Here is a 16,470-nt window from a genome sequence, read left to right as displayed (position 1 = left end):
AAAATTATATAATAAAATATTACTTGAAAAATTCTATTCATTCATAAAAATAAGCACTTACAGTCCATGACACTCCTTTAGTTGTCTTCTGCTGAGGTCCAAAGGAAACAGTGAAATCATACAAACCAGACCAATTCTGACTAAAAATATAAATAAGAGTAAAATAATCTATTTATATAAAACACAAACGAAAATTCACTTATTGTGTGTTACAGAAATCCTAATTACTAAATAGACTTTTATTCACAAACAATTGTAAATACCATAAGGAAGGCTTACTGAAAATTTAAATGATACTAATAATAAAATTTTTTATTAAAAGTTATCGCATATCACCAATTATTACTTTATTCAAAGGCACCCATTTATACTGAATAACAAAATTAATTTTTTAAAATTTTATTTGTCCCTGAGCTGCCAATTCCTGTATTTAATTAAATTTGATATTCTTTAAAAAATCATTTAAAAGATTTCAAAGTCGTTTGGCATAAATATTTTGATCTTAAATAAGAAGGTCGCAGATAAAAAAAGAATTATATATATATATACACACACACACACACACTTAAAATATTTATACAATTGCTGAATAGGCAACAGACACCTTTCATCATCCAAATTTTATGTTTTCTAACAACACTGAATCAAAATGAAAAATTTCACCTCACATTTAATATAAGCCTGAGATAGCATGCTCATGCTGATATGAAAATATCAGCAGTTGCTAATAATTTAAATTTTTCTTTGTACAAAGTTCTGGAAATCAATACAGATGGTATTGCTTTAAGCCCTGATAATTCTTTAATTGTTAATTACCATTTCCATATTATAAATATGGGATATTCCCTCAAAGTGGAACAAATATTTATGTCCATAACCACTGCAATTAAAAATATGCTTCCAACTGCCAAGCGTTATCAAATAAGACATCTAAAGGTAAGAAAATATTTTGGTTCCAATATAAAAGGATATAAAAAAGTTAAACAGTAAAAGTTTTATGCAGTCATCTATAGAAAAAAAAAAAAAATGTTTTCTTGCACTCAATTATGCAACTGCAAAGTTTAATCCTCATACCAGAAAAACTTCCCATGATATGAAAAGGTAAATTTATTGAAATACACCATTTTTCATCAAACTGGTGATTAAGGAAGCTTTTTGTTGTAATTTTCAAGTTATACACAATATGAAAGATGAATGATAGAATGAATTATAGAATTAGAATTTTTTGATATGCAAATAAAAATGCATTCATTTTAGCAATATTTGACTATATGATAACCACTTAATCATTTTTGACATAAAGGGAAGTCTTTTGAATTTATTTAATGATAAATTCAAAAGAATTCTCTTGTGTGTGCTGCCAAAGGCAATTCATCCCTTAGTTCAGATATAATGTCAATCAAAACTAATTAAAAATATTAGCAGCTATTCAGTAAAATTTCACTTATATTAATAATATTGTAGCAAATTCCGTTAGTATTAAATCCATCTACTTCCCTCCATATTATTCTACAAATATAATTTATATATATGTAATTTATATCAGATTATTTTATTATAAATGCTTAAAAATTTTCTAAGAATTACCGAAGCATACAAATATTTATATTCCAAACAATGTTAGGATTTAATATAGTATAAAAAAAGATTAGTTACTCAAAAACTACTGAATCTATAAAATCTCTACAGAGATTATGCATACCTAGCAGGCAAGGAGGAAGGTGCATAAGCTGCACTGGAAGATGACACAGAATTTGTCACAGGCACAGTTGAATTCACTTGAATAAGCTCCTGGAAAACAAAAAATCCTTCTCTATTAAAAAATTAAATATGTTCAGTCCACAAGTAATATGATCTGATATAATTATTCCTATTTTCATAAGCATTATCAATTTATTTAAAGATTAAAACTATACAGGAGGACTTTTTCACTTGTAGATTTATTCATGCTAAAGAAGAATATATTACCCAAAAGCTGGTCAAAATACGTCTTTATTTTATAAGCATCTTTAATTGTTCTTGCCTTCTAATTCATTCAGTATGAATATAATTAAAATCTTGATATGAAGGAGTATAACTTTAACAATTAACTCAATATTAAAGTACTTTAACAACTTTTTAATGAATTTAGATTGATGCATGTTATCAAATTCAGCTCCTAAAACATTAGAAACATTTTCAAGAGTATAAATATTATTAAAAAAAGAGAAAAATACAGTTTGCAATACTTGGTCATCCGGGGTGCGTAGCGAGAAAATGATTCAAAAATTAAAAACTTTTTAAGCACCTCAAAAAAAAAAAAAAAAAAAAAAAAAAAAAAGACCCTTTTACATTCATGAGCCTGCTTATTTTCAAAGCATGGGATGTACCCTGTTTTATAATAAAATTTTGTTTTCATTGAAATTTTTAAAATTACTTTTAAATAGTTATTTTGAAATTTTAAGTTATTTCTGTAATAACATAATAATTTCAATATTTATTTATGCGACACTACAAAAACATCTATTGTAAAATATTTAGCTTTGACAAAAACATAAAAATGATCATAGTTTTATCATTACCAAAACATTAAATCAGCCTATAAAAACGAGGCTCATTTTTCATTATTTTTTAAAATTTGACAAATTACCAGCTAATTTGGAATGATACACATTTTTGATTATAATTGGCACAGTGAAAGATGAACAGCATGACCAAAAATTTTGCATTTGATTTATATATATGCTGCAACAAATAAAATTCAACATGACTGAGATGTAAATTAAAATTTCCTCCTGCTCTAACTCAACATATTTAGCAGTTAAGCCCATTTTATTTGCCACAATAAAAACTAAGAACTAAAACATTCCAGGATGACTATCATCATAAGATTAGTGAAACTACCAGAAATTAACGATAGAACAAGAAAATTCTAACTGAATTTTTTAGATGAAATATTTTAATAGAAAAGAATAAGTATTAAGAAATTTACAGACTTAATTAAAAAGAAAAACCGGCCTTTTATTTTTAACTTCTATGTAAAAATAAATAAGATTTTATTACTTTAGCTTTAAAAAAGTAAGAAAAATGCGATCATATATTTTAGGAACAAATGAAAATGATTTCATAATTCCTATTTTTCAAAAGTAATGAAAACAAATTTGCAAAGTAGGGGGAAGAAAGGGGGAAAAACCCAACCCTGTAGCTACAAGTAAAATGGGTAGGGGGGGGGGGCAGTTAATGCATTTTCTAAAGAATAACTTTGAAACTAGTGCGACACTAAACACCACATTGCCTTTAAATTTAACAATATTTATCAAGCACAGAATCTTATTCAATAAATTCCTTTAAAATTTTGAGCTTAGTTTGAAAAACAAAGAAAGTACACTTTTAATCCAAATATTAGCACATTTAATGTGACTCAACAATTAAAAGAAATTACATTTCAAATTTTATTTTAAAAAAGAGTCCAAGATTAATTTTCCAAAAATCATTAAAACTTAAAGCATTTATTCAAGCAAAATTAGAATTCAAAGAACCTTTTTGAACCTTTAAAACAGTGTAAAAATACTTTTTACTCAAAAACATGCTTTGATGATATGGCGGGAAACATGTTCAAATTTTTTTAAAAATTAAATTTCTAATTAAAATTCCATAAACACATTCTTAGTGAATTCTTAATATTTCTACCACATTTCACGTTTCTAACTTCAATGATTTGTACTGTGTGTTGCTTTGTGAATCAGGACAAACCTTTAAGAGTTATTGAGACTTCAATGGGAAAAATATATCTGAATAAGTTACAAAAACAGGAAAAATAAAAATAGTTAAATATATTAGAATCTAAAACCTAAAGAATAATAGTTTTAAAAAAATAAAAAAAAAAAAGGTTAAGTACCAGATTTAGTACTTTTTTTTATATACATAAAACCTAAAATTTGTTGAGATTGGTCAAACAAATAACAATTTTCAAATTGATGAGGCCATTAAAAGAAAAAAAGGAAAGAAATCACGATCACTGAAAATTTATGGCTTTAAGTTAAAATCTCATCATATTCGGATTGTATCCAATGACTAAGAATTCAATATACATAGTATAGTAAATCCCTTTAATAAGTTATACAAGAGATTGCTCTAAACGAAATATTAACAAGAATAATGATCAAATTTGTAACGAACTAAAGATGCTTCACTGTTAGCGTTTTTGGATCTCTTTGGGACACCAAATTCATCTTGTTGTATTCATATTTCCCGTCCTTTGCAATCTGCTTTTTTCTTTAATACATAAAAAAGTTAAACATACATTTGTCAGACAAAACTAAAACAAAATTTTCACCTTCTTTGAATTCTACTGAAGACTGAACGTTTTTTGAAGTTGCAACGAGTATGGCACATTACACATTTTCTATTGCCTCTTTGGGATAACCTTCCCAATATTTCAATAAGCAACAAAACACATTGATGAAGAAAGACGGGGGGAGGGGGGGGTATTAGAGGTTACCTAGTTATTTCTTTCTTGTATTAGAAAATGCTAGCTTTTCTTTCTCTCACTCTTTTTTTGCTTACAGACCACATTTACTTCAATTTTAACTATAATTTTAGAGTGTTAGTAAACTTAATATAGTTAGGGGATCCCAATATTTCACATTTTCTAAGCCTGCTAACTCATAATAATTTAAATTAGATGGAAGTATTACTAATTTTCTACTGGCATTGCATTTCAAACACTTCAAAATATATTTCAGTGTTTAGGGAATCAGATTTTTATCATTCTTGAAATTATTTATGTTTCATACAATTTTACAATATTTTTATATCATAAGAACTTTTTATAATAATGATCTTTTTCTTGTTTATTAGTTCTGTATTATTATACTGGACCAATAATTTATATCTATTGTAAAATAACCTAGAATATTAATCAATTTATTTTTGTCCTATTTCCTTTTCGTAATATGTGCTAAAATTGATTTGAGGATTTGAGAAAGCTGCTAACATAATGCTGCTCTAAGAACTAACATTATAATAACTTATTACATTAAAGGGGAAGTTAATTCATTAATGCATGAATGTGGAAGAGATAAAGTCTAATGAGAACATTTCCAGGCAGCTTCGGGCCAGAGTTTTTTCAGTCATGCATGATGAAACAATTGAATGTAATTGGTTATCATCTATCTTTTGTTCATCTAACAACTTCAAAAACACTTATCCACTTCAAATTAGAAATGCCTAAATGAGGTTGGATGGCATAGAAATAACTTTTTTAAAACATTCATTAAAGGAAATTCATTTTTTCATCTTTTCATTATTTTAACCAACTTTCAAATATGATAAATTTTTAAGAGGCTAAGCTGCTCTAAGAACAAAATGATTTTAGGAAACTTTAATATATGACAAAAGAATTTTCATGAATTTGAATAATTAAACAAATTGCTATTCAGCTCAAAAAGATTTGAAAACATAAAAAGTAACTTAATAATAAAGAAATAAAATAATAATAAACTTCATATCAAATTGAAAAGAAATTATACACAATGTGAATAATGAATGACAATTGAAAGCAAGACTCAAAAGACTTTAAATACGAAACTATATCAATGGCCATAAAAGCAAAGTATATTTATCAAGCTATTTAGAATTTAAAAAAAGGCACATAAAATAATAAAAATAGGTAAGGATGGGATAGTTAATAACATTAGTTTAGATAATTATTAACATTTTGTTTATGTCAGTAGTAATAAAACTTATACTGATCAAGCAAGGCCATATTGCAAATTCTTAAAGACTGTTAAATAAGTATTGCAAACTTTCAATATTTAATTCAGGAATTTTTTTGAAAACTTACAACTGGAATTGCTTCTGACGTCTCATCGGGCTGATTTTCCTTGGCTATCGAATTTTCAAAAAAACTATCGTCCACCTAAAATTAAAAATAATATGTTAAGATAATAATAAAAAAATTCTAACAATTTTAAATAAATTTCATATTAATTAACAAAGATTTTCACATTTATTGTAACAGGAAAAAAAAAAAAGACATTAATACAAAATTAAAGTTTATGAATAAAATGTATCATGGACATTTATCCCTTACTGATTAACATTAATTGCAGTACTTCTATTTTATTGAAAGTGCAGACTAACAACTAAATATTAAAAATTTAATAAAGAAGAATTTATAGAATTTTTCAATCAAAAACATTCAATGTAAATACACAGTATAGTGGAATGAAGGATTTTAGAGAAAAACTGAATAATATCCGTTAATATAAACAGAAACGTAATTACAAGAAACAGATTTTGTTATAAATAATTTGAACATGAAAGACGTACACAAAAACGAAAGTATCAAAATAAAAGTTAAAAATTACATTAATAATAAATAATTGCTTATAATATCAGCTTATATCCTTTATATCTGCTTATAACATCACTTCCATTAATACACACCAAATATATTTTTTGTTTTTAATTATCAATAAAAGAATAATTATTCATATTCACAATATATTCAATACTAGGTACATAAAAGCATGCACTCACAAAAATGATCAGCCCGAAATAGTAAAAAGAAATCAAAAATCAGACTGACCATAACAATTGGCGGCAGATTCCGAGGTATTACGAAAGTATTTGACGTCGGCGAACACCACTTCATGACCGAACGAATTACAAACCGAACCGTCAATGAAGACGAAACGTGTCTGCAAACTGCTTTCCGAGACTGAATGACTATTTAGAAAACCTATTCAAAAACAACCCACCCGCTCCTACCTCATACATGCAGTAACCGAACAAGATTCAACTTGCACACCCGCAAAAACATGAGTAGACGTGATAGCAGCCTTCTTTCTCCCTACTGAGGTAGAAATAACATGACGCGTGTCGTCACACTTTTCGGAAAACGCAGGTTTCGCTTTGCGGTTTATTATCAGGATAACGTATGTTGTTGCACGTTTGAACGCGATGACATACAATATTGCGTTGAAATCATTGCAATTTTTTTTTTAATTATCAAGATAAAGAAGGAATTTATATTAAATAAATATTACCTCACACACCTATTCGTCGCTCCCATTTACATAAAGGATAATCACCCTTTTTTAATTGATCCATTTCATAAATGTTTTAATATAACGTTTAATTACTCTTTTCTGGTATACTAAATATGCACAGTCATAATTATACAAACTTTGCAACCATTACATCTACATCGCTTAAATAAATTTGAAAGCAATCACATAACAAATGTAAAATTTAATAAAATAAAAGCGCATAGCCGTACAACTATCCTAAAAAAATTAATTCAAATACGCTCATCATTTCAAAATCTTAATCAAATAGTTTCCATTGACTTTTCTTTGTAACTATGCTTTCCTTCTTGCACGGGTAAAAAGGACAACAAAAAGATTACATATTTACTGCAATTCATTGGTAAACATTAGATATGAAAGGGTCTATTAACGTGCATTCTTTGACAGTTAATCGTCGGCATGCGGTTAATACGTTTTTTACAATTATGAGTCTTATAAGAGACTATATAAAATCACAATCACAATAAAAAATTAATGTTCTTTTATTAAGTGATTTTGGAAGCAATGGACGAATCTATCGAAAACTTTCCCCTAAAATAAAGATCATCACAGACACGCAAGACGGAGGGGGGGGGGGCCCAAAATAAACTTGAATTGAAATTTTTAATTCAGTTATATGCCATCTATGTATTATGAAAATAGCTCTGCACAATCGTTTGAAATCACACGCATACACACGAGAATACAAATTAATAAAACTGCCGTTTTAGAATGAAATTTGTACAACAAAAAAGCAAGATTAAAAAAATGTATCCGTAATTACGATATATGAACTAAATACACACTATCAGCAATAAGTTCACTATTTTAACAGTGTACATACTAAGTAAATAAAGCACTTTTTAAGAACCTAAACAATTTTGCATATGTACAAATAAATAAAAAGATTAACATACTTTTTAAGCAGAGGATGTTTTCAGTTTAACAAAAATGCAAAATTTTATTGAAAAATGTTATATATTTTTAAAATTTGGATAATTTACATATTTTATTTTGTCTTTTTGGTATGATAAAAAAATAAAAATGAATTTTTTAGGTAATGGCGATTTGAATTAAGCTAACTTTTATAAGATTAACAATGGAGATTCCTGACATTTTCCAACATTTCTTAAAATTAGCAAATTGCCAGTAAGTTTAGATATGCACATTTCTAAAATTGTTGACACTTACATAAACATAATATAATCAATAAATTTTTAAAGGGTCCTAACAATTTTTTTTTATCATTGTTATATCAAAATCGAATAAAAAGTAGCAAATGCATTAAAAAATGTGTTACTTCAAGTTTTAGATCTTCTTAAATCTGAAACAAACATTTCACCAACTGCCTAAAAAATGTTAGTCCATAGGCATCAGGATTGGGTGCAAATTAGTTGTACCTAAATTTAATATACAGCAAACAAAATTTAATATGGCTTGGAATGGAATATATATATTTTATGATAGAATGTATTTAGCACTCAACCTTAACACAATAAAAGCAAAAGCATTTTAGATGTTGATCATCATAACATTCAAAAACTACGAATGTCATTTTCAATTTGCATTTTAATTGCCAAATGATTTTTCTTTTTAAAAAGAAAAGCAAGATTTAGAAATGTCCGAACTTTGAAAAATTATCTTATTGTTTCTTATTTCTATATTTTCAGATTTATTAAAAATCAGCTTTTCAATTCATAATTTATAAGAATATTTTAATTCTTAAACCAGTAGAAGTTATCCTTTCTCACGCATTGTCTAATAACAGTATTACCCTCCTCTACTTACATAAGATTATGAATATTGAGTAAAGCTGCAAATACACTGTATGGCTATAGGTACCTATAAATTGAGTTTGTGTTTTAAATGCATCGTTTCCAAATCCAAAATTTGATGCAGAACTACAATTGTAGCCAGAAAATCACAAACCAAATTTCATATAAGTCGCTGCATTTCTGAGTATCGTGTTTACATGCTTGTGAAGTTAACACCTAGAATTTCTTTCGATTCCAATAGATATCTACACTTCAGATGTTAAATCTGTGTACCAAATTTTATGCATCAATCGTTTCATTTTGTATACATTGCGTTAACATATATTCGGACAGAGTAAAAATTTGATAGAAATATAGAAACCTGCTGTAAAGACCATACATCAAATTTTATTAGTCAAATTCAAAGTGTTACTGAGTTATCTTCCTCACAGAAGGACAGATTGACATGATATTAAAAACTTTAATTTCGGGAAGATCTAGAATAGATTCAGACAAGGAAGTAAAAATTACAGAAAAACAGATTTAATAATTTGCATAAAACTTTCAGCAAAGGGTAAAATTGCATGATTCAGATTTGATGAAACAACGATATTGCTTTAAATTTTGTTACCATAAAAATCAGTTACAAATTATGTCTGAAACAAATTCTTTAAAAAAAAATATTAAAATTCAAGAGGAGGAAAAAAATAAATTCCAGCAAAGTGATATGAATTTTTTTAAAAATTAAGGCAGTGTAATTAATTTTTGCAAAATAATATTTGTTATTTGGTTTAATTTTGCAAAATAAATTGTGTTAATTTTTATTTACTAAAGTGTTGAACAATCTCAGAGAAATACGCCAGAAGAAATTTCCTGCTTCTAATCTTCAGTGTTTAGTTTGTATATTATTCTGTCTTTGTATAATGGTTTAGCAGTAGAAAACCATTATACAAAGAAAAAGATTTCATTAGAAAACTACAATTGTACTAATCTCACACAAATTTGATTAAAATTATTGAGTTTAAAAAACACAATAGAATCTAAACTTTTATTCTTTAAAGTTCTGGTAAGTTCAAAGTACAAGATTTAACAGAATTTTAATTTTATAGAAACTAAAATTTGGCACAATTAGTCCAACATGCAATGAATTTTTCAAGAGAATCGAAGTAAGTAACATAGGAAATTATGATCATCAAAAGCTTACTTTCAGGTTAAAATTTCATTATTTGATTTTACATAATCAATCAAAATTCTATGACCAGCAATTTATTACAGTACTAAAATCATTTAGAAGATTGCTTGAAAAAAGATCTGATCCAAAATTATATGCCTTAACATACTAAAGAAGCGTTTTTATAATAAAAATAAAAGCAATGAAGTGCCATACAGAGCTTGCCTCGAGTCTTCTTAATTGAATGCTTGTGTTCTCAATTTAATTCTTAGGGCACCAAATAATTATGATAATAGTTTAATATCTAGCACAATTAGAGTCGATCAGCATATTCTTTAACTATTCATAAAGAATTAAATATGAATTTACTGGACATAGCCAAAATAAATTCTTCACCATTTCATACACTAGAAGTTGGAGAAGTTCAAGTATTTTATGAGGTGCAACAAGTTTTGCACTGTCCATAATCCATATTGTTTCTTCAAATTAATCATTTTAATATTTTAAGATAAGGCAGTACCCATTTTTGAAGATTGAAGTACTAAAAAAGGATATTAAGGCATCTTACGATGTGTCAACACCCCCAGAATCTATCTTGCGTTTCCCTTCAGCCAATTTTCTTTCTTTGTATAACTGGGAAATAAAGCTTTATTACTATCAGGGATGTTTGTGGGACCCCAAAAAATCCCCTGAAACTTTTACGGACTTACAACCGACATTTTGGAGTTTCGAGAAGGGGGGGGGGGAGAAATGAAAAATTACGATTATGAAGTATTGAATGACCTAATTATAAAAGTTCAATGAATCACTTTTTTTGCAAAATTAAGACCTTTGAACCTAGGTCACGTGATCGCACATCTGGTCGAACGAAGTCTCTCCCTTTTTTTTCTGCCGCGCCTACTTGCCGAAAAGAATCCAGAAGAGAATGTCCGAGAACCGGGGGAATGAGTCATAACTCGCAATAAGGAAAGAACAAAAAAGAAGTTTTTCCCCCCTTTTCACGCATTATCACTGCCTTTGGAGAAAGAAAGGAAAAGTTTTCACCACACACACTGACCTTGCGTTTTCTGCTTTCAAAGCAAACAAAATTACCCAGATCAAAATAAATAATTCATTATTATTCCTACTTCCTTTTGAACGACGATCCCCGGAATTTCCGGGTATCGAAGTTCAAAATCCCCGGAATTCCGGGGTTTCCCCGGAGCACAAACACCCCTGTACTATGCTTTTGATTTGTCATATTCAACGTCAAAATACCAAATCTTAAAGTACTACAGATACTATTTTCTTCAGAAAATTCAGTATTTTTAAAGGGCCTTTTTATTAAAACATTTGCTTCCACAATTCACGATTGATATCCATCCACCTATCTAGTTAGATGACCTGTTCTTTGCTATCTCTTAAACATAGTAAAGAAGGGGTCATCTAATGAGATGTTTTGGTACTATTACATGTTACCTGTAACACACAGGTGCAAAATGTGGCTGCCAATGTGCTAAGTACTTTTTAGGTATTTAAAAATGGCTTTCAAATTTAAGCATCTTTTCATGGTGCTATGCACCCTGTACTTTTTCTGTTTTAGGGTGGAAAGTGGTGGGCAGGGAAGCTTGATATAATTCCCAGTAACCACTAAATAGAATATCTAAAATCCCAAGTTTCTTTGTTTTTAATTCATATGAAAGATCATGACCTCTAGATATGCCTCAAGACTTATTTTCCTCTTCCATTTTTGAAATATTACATAATAAAAAGTCCAATTGAATAAATTTTGTCAATTTTTCTCACAAATCTAGCCACTTTACTAGGATAACTAAGCAATCAGAATACTATTCGACCATTTATAATTTAAAGTAGTACTCTCCTCTGCTTTAATGAAATGCATTTCTTCAAAACTAGGTATTCTTTTAATAATGCCAATGAGATTAATTATGTTACACAACTTCAAAGAACATCCTATGACATCTAAATTATAATAAAATTGTTAAAATGATAAAAGTAAAAATAGACAGAAGTATTTTAAATTAGAGTTGCACACTAACAATAAAATTATTCTAATAAATTAGCAATATTTCAAAGTGGCAAAATCATCGAAAATTAGCAAAATGATCTATTTGTTGAGGTTGATGGCTATTTTAAAGATTTATTTTACAATATTCCTAAAAAAAAAGGGGGGGATGCCTTAAGTATATGATCATGCACAATAAATCAAAGCATTTCCCTTATTTCATTAAAAGTTAGTGCTCCTCCTCCTCTGACTAAATCTCATCCGCAATTTTTTTGTTTCAACATAGAATGCAACTCCACAATCCTTTCGATAGTTCTAACTATATTCTTCCATCAGCTTATCAAAATCATTCCATCTCAAACTGTCCATCTCTACCTTCATAATATTGGACAGACATCATAATGAATAAAGCTTCACAGGCACTTGTTCAAATCTTGTCTGACGAGTACTTGTGCTGGATGCATGTCAGATTGCATTTGACAACACTTCGTAGGCAAAGCTTCTCCTATGCAGGAATAAGGATCATCTTCAAACAAGTGTTCAGTACAAAATGTTACTCAAGATACATGCAAATATTGCACGAGACTTCACAAACATTCTGTGTAACATTGCCCAATAAAAGAAGTACAATTATATTTAATCAAATATCCAAAGCCCAACACTTAAGATTTTGAGCCCTGATAATATAATAAGAGACAGTTTGCACAAGGAAAACACACACACACACACGCACGCACACACACACACGAGCGCGCGCGCACACACACACACACACACACACACACACACAATCTAGATATTACAAAGACATAAAGAACTAAAAGACTAACTTCTGTAGTTAAAAATCCAAAGACTTAAAAAAAAAAAAACTAATGTTTTAATATTTGATAGACTTCTTAATTCTCATTAAATCTAATTTAATAAATTCAAATCATTTTAAAGTTATCTAACATGTTTAGCAGATACATTAAGATGTGTGCTAAAAAAGAGATAATTAGATCAAATAGTTAAAAAAAATCGCAACCATTTTGGAAAATATTGTTTGATTGTAAATTACAACATATGCATATTAAAGAGCTTGCTTTTCTTCTCCGTAATAAAAATTAAAATATTCAAAAAAAGTAATTTTACTCAAACACTGGCAAAAATACACCGGCAATAAACAGTGAAATTGGTTTAATCTTTTCACACAATATAATGAGAAATTATGATGGGAAAAACATGAAGCAAATTTCCATCAGAATAAAAGGTTCAACAGCATGAAATCCATGAAAAAGTATGAAATTTTATAAGGTTAAATATTATATAGAAATATTATTCAATGCAAATACAAATTATATGTTTAATATCATTTTTTATGATCTAAATAACAAAAACTAAAAATAAATAAAATGTATTAATACGTTCTGTAATTTTAGGCAATATTTCTTATAATTAATATACAAAAAATTCCTTTCACACATGACATTTTCAGAACTAATTGTGCAAATTGACATTTAAAGTATTCGAAAAAAATTTCGATACTGTTAAATTAAAGAGAAAGAAAAGACTACATATATGTAATCATATTTTAATATGTTATGTCAGGCTGAAAAGAAGAAACTTTTGAAATTTTAACTTTGATTTATTTTATGATTGGAATTTTAATTTGTACAACAAAAAAAAAGCAGAAGATGTGCCAGTCTACATCTTAACACAAGAGCAAAAAGACTGAAGTTTTTCCCTTCAATGATTATACAGTGAGATTTTGATAGGGATTTCTGTGACACTTGTAGATTTATGAAAGGTAACCTAGAGTATCTTTAAAAGAATGTTGTAAGCGTTAGGAAATATTATCCTTTCACTAGGAGCATGAGAAAATGCGGATATATAAAAAGGGGGAATCGGAGTAGAAAATAAAACATTTCAGAATGAAATTAATACAGGCTAAATTAAGATAAAATTAAGAATTACTTAGGATTTATGAGATTAAGAGATCATTATCTATATAAATGGCTCCAGCAAATAACAAATACACATTTAAAAAATATAAGATATCACTATTATGGAAGTAATCTAGACATTAAGGTATTTAATTTCTGAAGTTCTAAATTAAAATACAATTATGCTGGATAATGTTATTTATTGTTTTAACTAAGCATTCAAGATAACAATTATATTAATTGCCAGTAATTTCTTTTTAAAGCTTTTCCCACAAGTAAAATTTACAAATATGCATACAATACAATGTCAGAAGCTTCTGAATGTAATACACATAATATAAATTCACATAAATTTAAGATTGTCTGGAAAATTTTATTCCAATTTTTTGCAATCTCAACAAGTAGATTTTTATTGACTCGTGAACATAAAAGTGTACCTTCCTTATACCCTAGAGATATAAATATAACTATCTACAAGAAAAATAAATCGTAGTGACAAAGTACAAAAATAGACAGAAAAAAAATCCTGAAACAGTGTAAAAAAAATAAAAAGCTTAAAGCAGTGGGAAACACTTTTTAGTAAGCCCATATTTATAAATTGAAAAAATGTATGGCTATACAATAAAATGTAAAAGAAAATCCACATATAAATAAACAACAAATTTTTAAATTCATGGAACCCTGACATAATTCAAGAATAACAATGCAGAAAACCTCTCAAAAGGTAGTTACTTTAAGAAAGGATGACTACTTTTTTAAAAACATGAAAAGGACTTTTCATTTTGGAATAACAATTTTTTTCTAAGAGTAAATCAACTTTTATGGTTCAGATGACCATTTAAAATTTTAGAACACTTATAAAATATGGATAATATACAAATAAAAATATATTAAATAAACTAATGAATAAGAGTGAAGCAGTTCAGCAGATGAGGTTCAATTATATTTACAATTACACAAAACTTCAAGGGAAGGTAAATTATAAGTGAGAGAAGAATGAATCAATAGTCATTTAAATGACTTAAAAGCTAATATCTTTACTGTACTTCTATCAGGATTTCAGTAATCAACCATGTCCATAAAATAACGATCCTAAGTATACTGTTGGAAATGTACAGAATGGCTGCAGACAAAAAAAAATATATATAAAACACACACAAAATAGAACTTACCTAAATAAAAATTGTCATCCTGCAGCAGCTGCCTTATCTTTTCTCATGCAAAATTAATTGAATTAAACTCCACTCAAAAATGAAAGCAGTCATCGAAGTCTGATGTTTACTGTAATAATTACTTATTGGTATTTCAAAAATAATTTTGTAAATTGTCTTTTTTCCCCCCTAGCTTTCATATTTTTCTGATGTAAATGTGTGTTATTTTTAAAGGTTACATCAGTTATCAAAAAAAAAAATGATATTATTTTAAAATAAATAATAATTTTATTACAGAAATAAACCACTTTTTAAAGCAGTTGCTTCTTTTAGTAATTAGAAGTACAGAAGACAATATATTAAAACATAGAAGGTAAGATTGTTTATTATTATTTGCAATAAATAATAACAAACTGCGAAGAAATAGAGAAATACTAACTTCGTTCTTAATAATCACCGTGTTTAGCGAAGGATTAGTTGTCGGAGGCGACAGTTGGCCTTCATATTCATCAGAATCAAGCGGTTCTTGCTTTACTTCCAACACATTTAAATGTGGTACGACACCTTTTTTCAAAGAGAGAGCGGAAGAATTATCTTTTAAAATCTCAAAATCATCGCTGGTGAAGTGCCTCGAACAGACAACTGATTGCGAACCATCACAAGTCACTTCTCTTCCGCACTTCATAAGCCATTTTTTCCGTTCTTCATCGTCTTCAGGTAAACGATAGAATATTACGCTATTAAAATCATTTCCAGATCTTTCGTTGCAGTTTACAACCAAGCATTCTTTCGTATTCATTAAAAAGACTTTTTAAATTTCCAAAAACAAAAAATTTACAAATAAACGGATCATGCCTAAACACGATAAGACAAGAATGAACAGTGAACACTCCCTTTATCACTGTTCAGATGTAAACATCCTTACTGCGCATGCGCAGCTTTGATTTCAAAATTCGTTCAACATGAATTTGATTTCAAAATTCTTAGTGAAATTTTACAGACGAAGTCAAATTATTTAGCGCTTTAATTTCATGTTTTTTAATACATTTACATTTCTTTTTAAATTATTTATTGTCATCTTCAACAATTTCACCTTTTTTTTTTAGAACAAATTAGTGGAGCCATCTATGAAAAACTAACGGAAAGAAAAAAATAAAAAATATTAATCATAACATCTAAGTATTTCTGTTAACCTGATAGTTAACTATAAGTTTTAGATGCCTCTTTCTAACTAATTTTAACTCATACAACATAAATATCATATGAAATAAATTTAAAAATTACTAATAATTCTACATGAAAAATAGGTTAACAATTTGCACTAAAAGCATCTAAATTAAAATACTGTAAGAATTACAGGCAACTTACAATAAAAAAAAAAACCGAATAAAATGTTTTTATTTTCCAGATATTCT

General features: G+C 27.8%; 1 protein-coding gene across 6 annotated transcripts in view; it reads right to left on the bottom strand.

Annotated features, from left to right (window-relative positions):
* LOC129968511 (cellular tumor antigen p53-like) overlaps window positions 1-16,470 on the bottom strand; it is a 66,916-nt gene that overhangs the window by 12,103 nt on the left and 38,343 nt on the right. For 3 of the 6 annotated variants that reach the window (XR_008784417.1, XR_008784418.1, XM_056082477.1), the window contains exons 1-4: window positions 15,495-15,965; window positions 5,825-5,899; window positions 1,703-1,791; window positions 62-140 (exon numbers count right to left, since the gene is read on the bottom strand). Coding sequence is in view for 4 of the 6 variants with exons in the window: in XM_056082477.1 (XP_055938452.1) it covers window positions 62-140; window positions 1,703-1,791; window positions 5,825-5,899; window positions 15,495-15,854 (603 nt within the window). In the remaining 2 variants the exon portion in view is untranslated. Of the gene's footprint in view, window positions 1-61; window positions 141-1,702; window positions 1,792-5,824; window positions 5,900-6,571; window positions 6,770-15,494; window positions 15,966-16,470 lie in introns of those variants that run through there. The other 3 variants (XM_056082478.1, XM_056082479.1, XM_056082480.1) reach the window with 2 other exon arrangements.

This window comes from Argiope bruennichi, chromosome 5 (genome assembly GCF_947563725.1).
Source record: "Argiope bruennichi chromosome 5, qqArgBrue1.1, whole genome shotgun sequence".
In the NCBI taxonomy this organism is placed as follows: Eukaryota; Metazoa; Arthropoda; class Arachnida; order Araneae; family Araneidae; genus Argiope; species Argiope bruennichi.
This window is presented reverse-complemented; position numbering and strand designations above follow the sequence as displayed.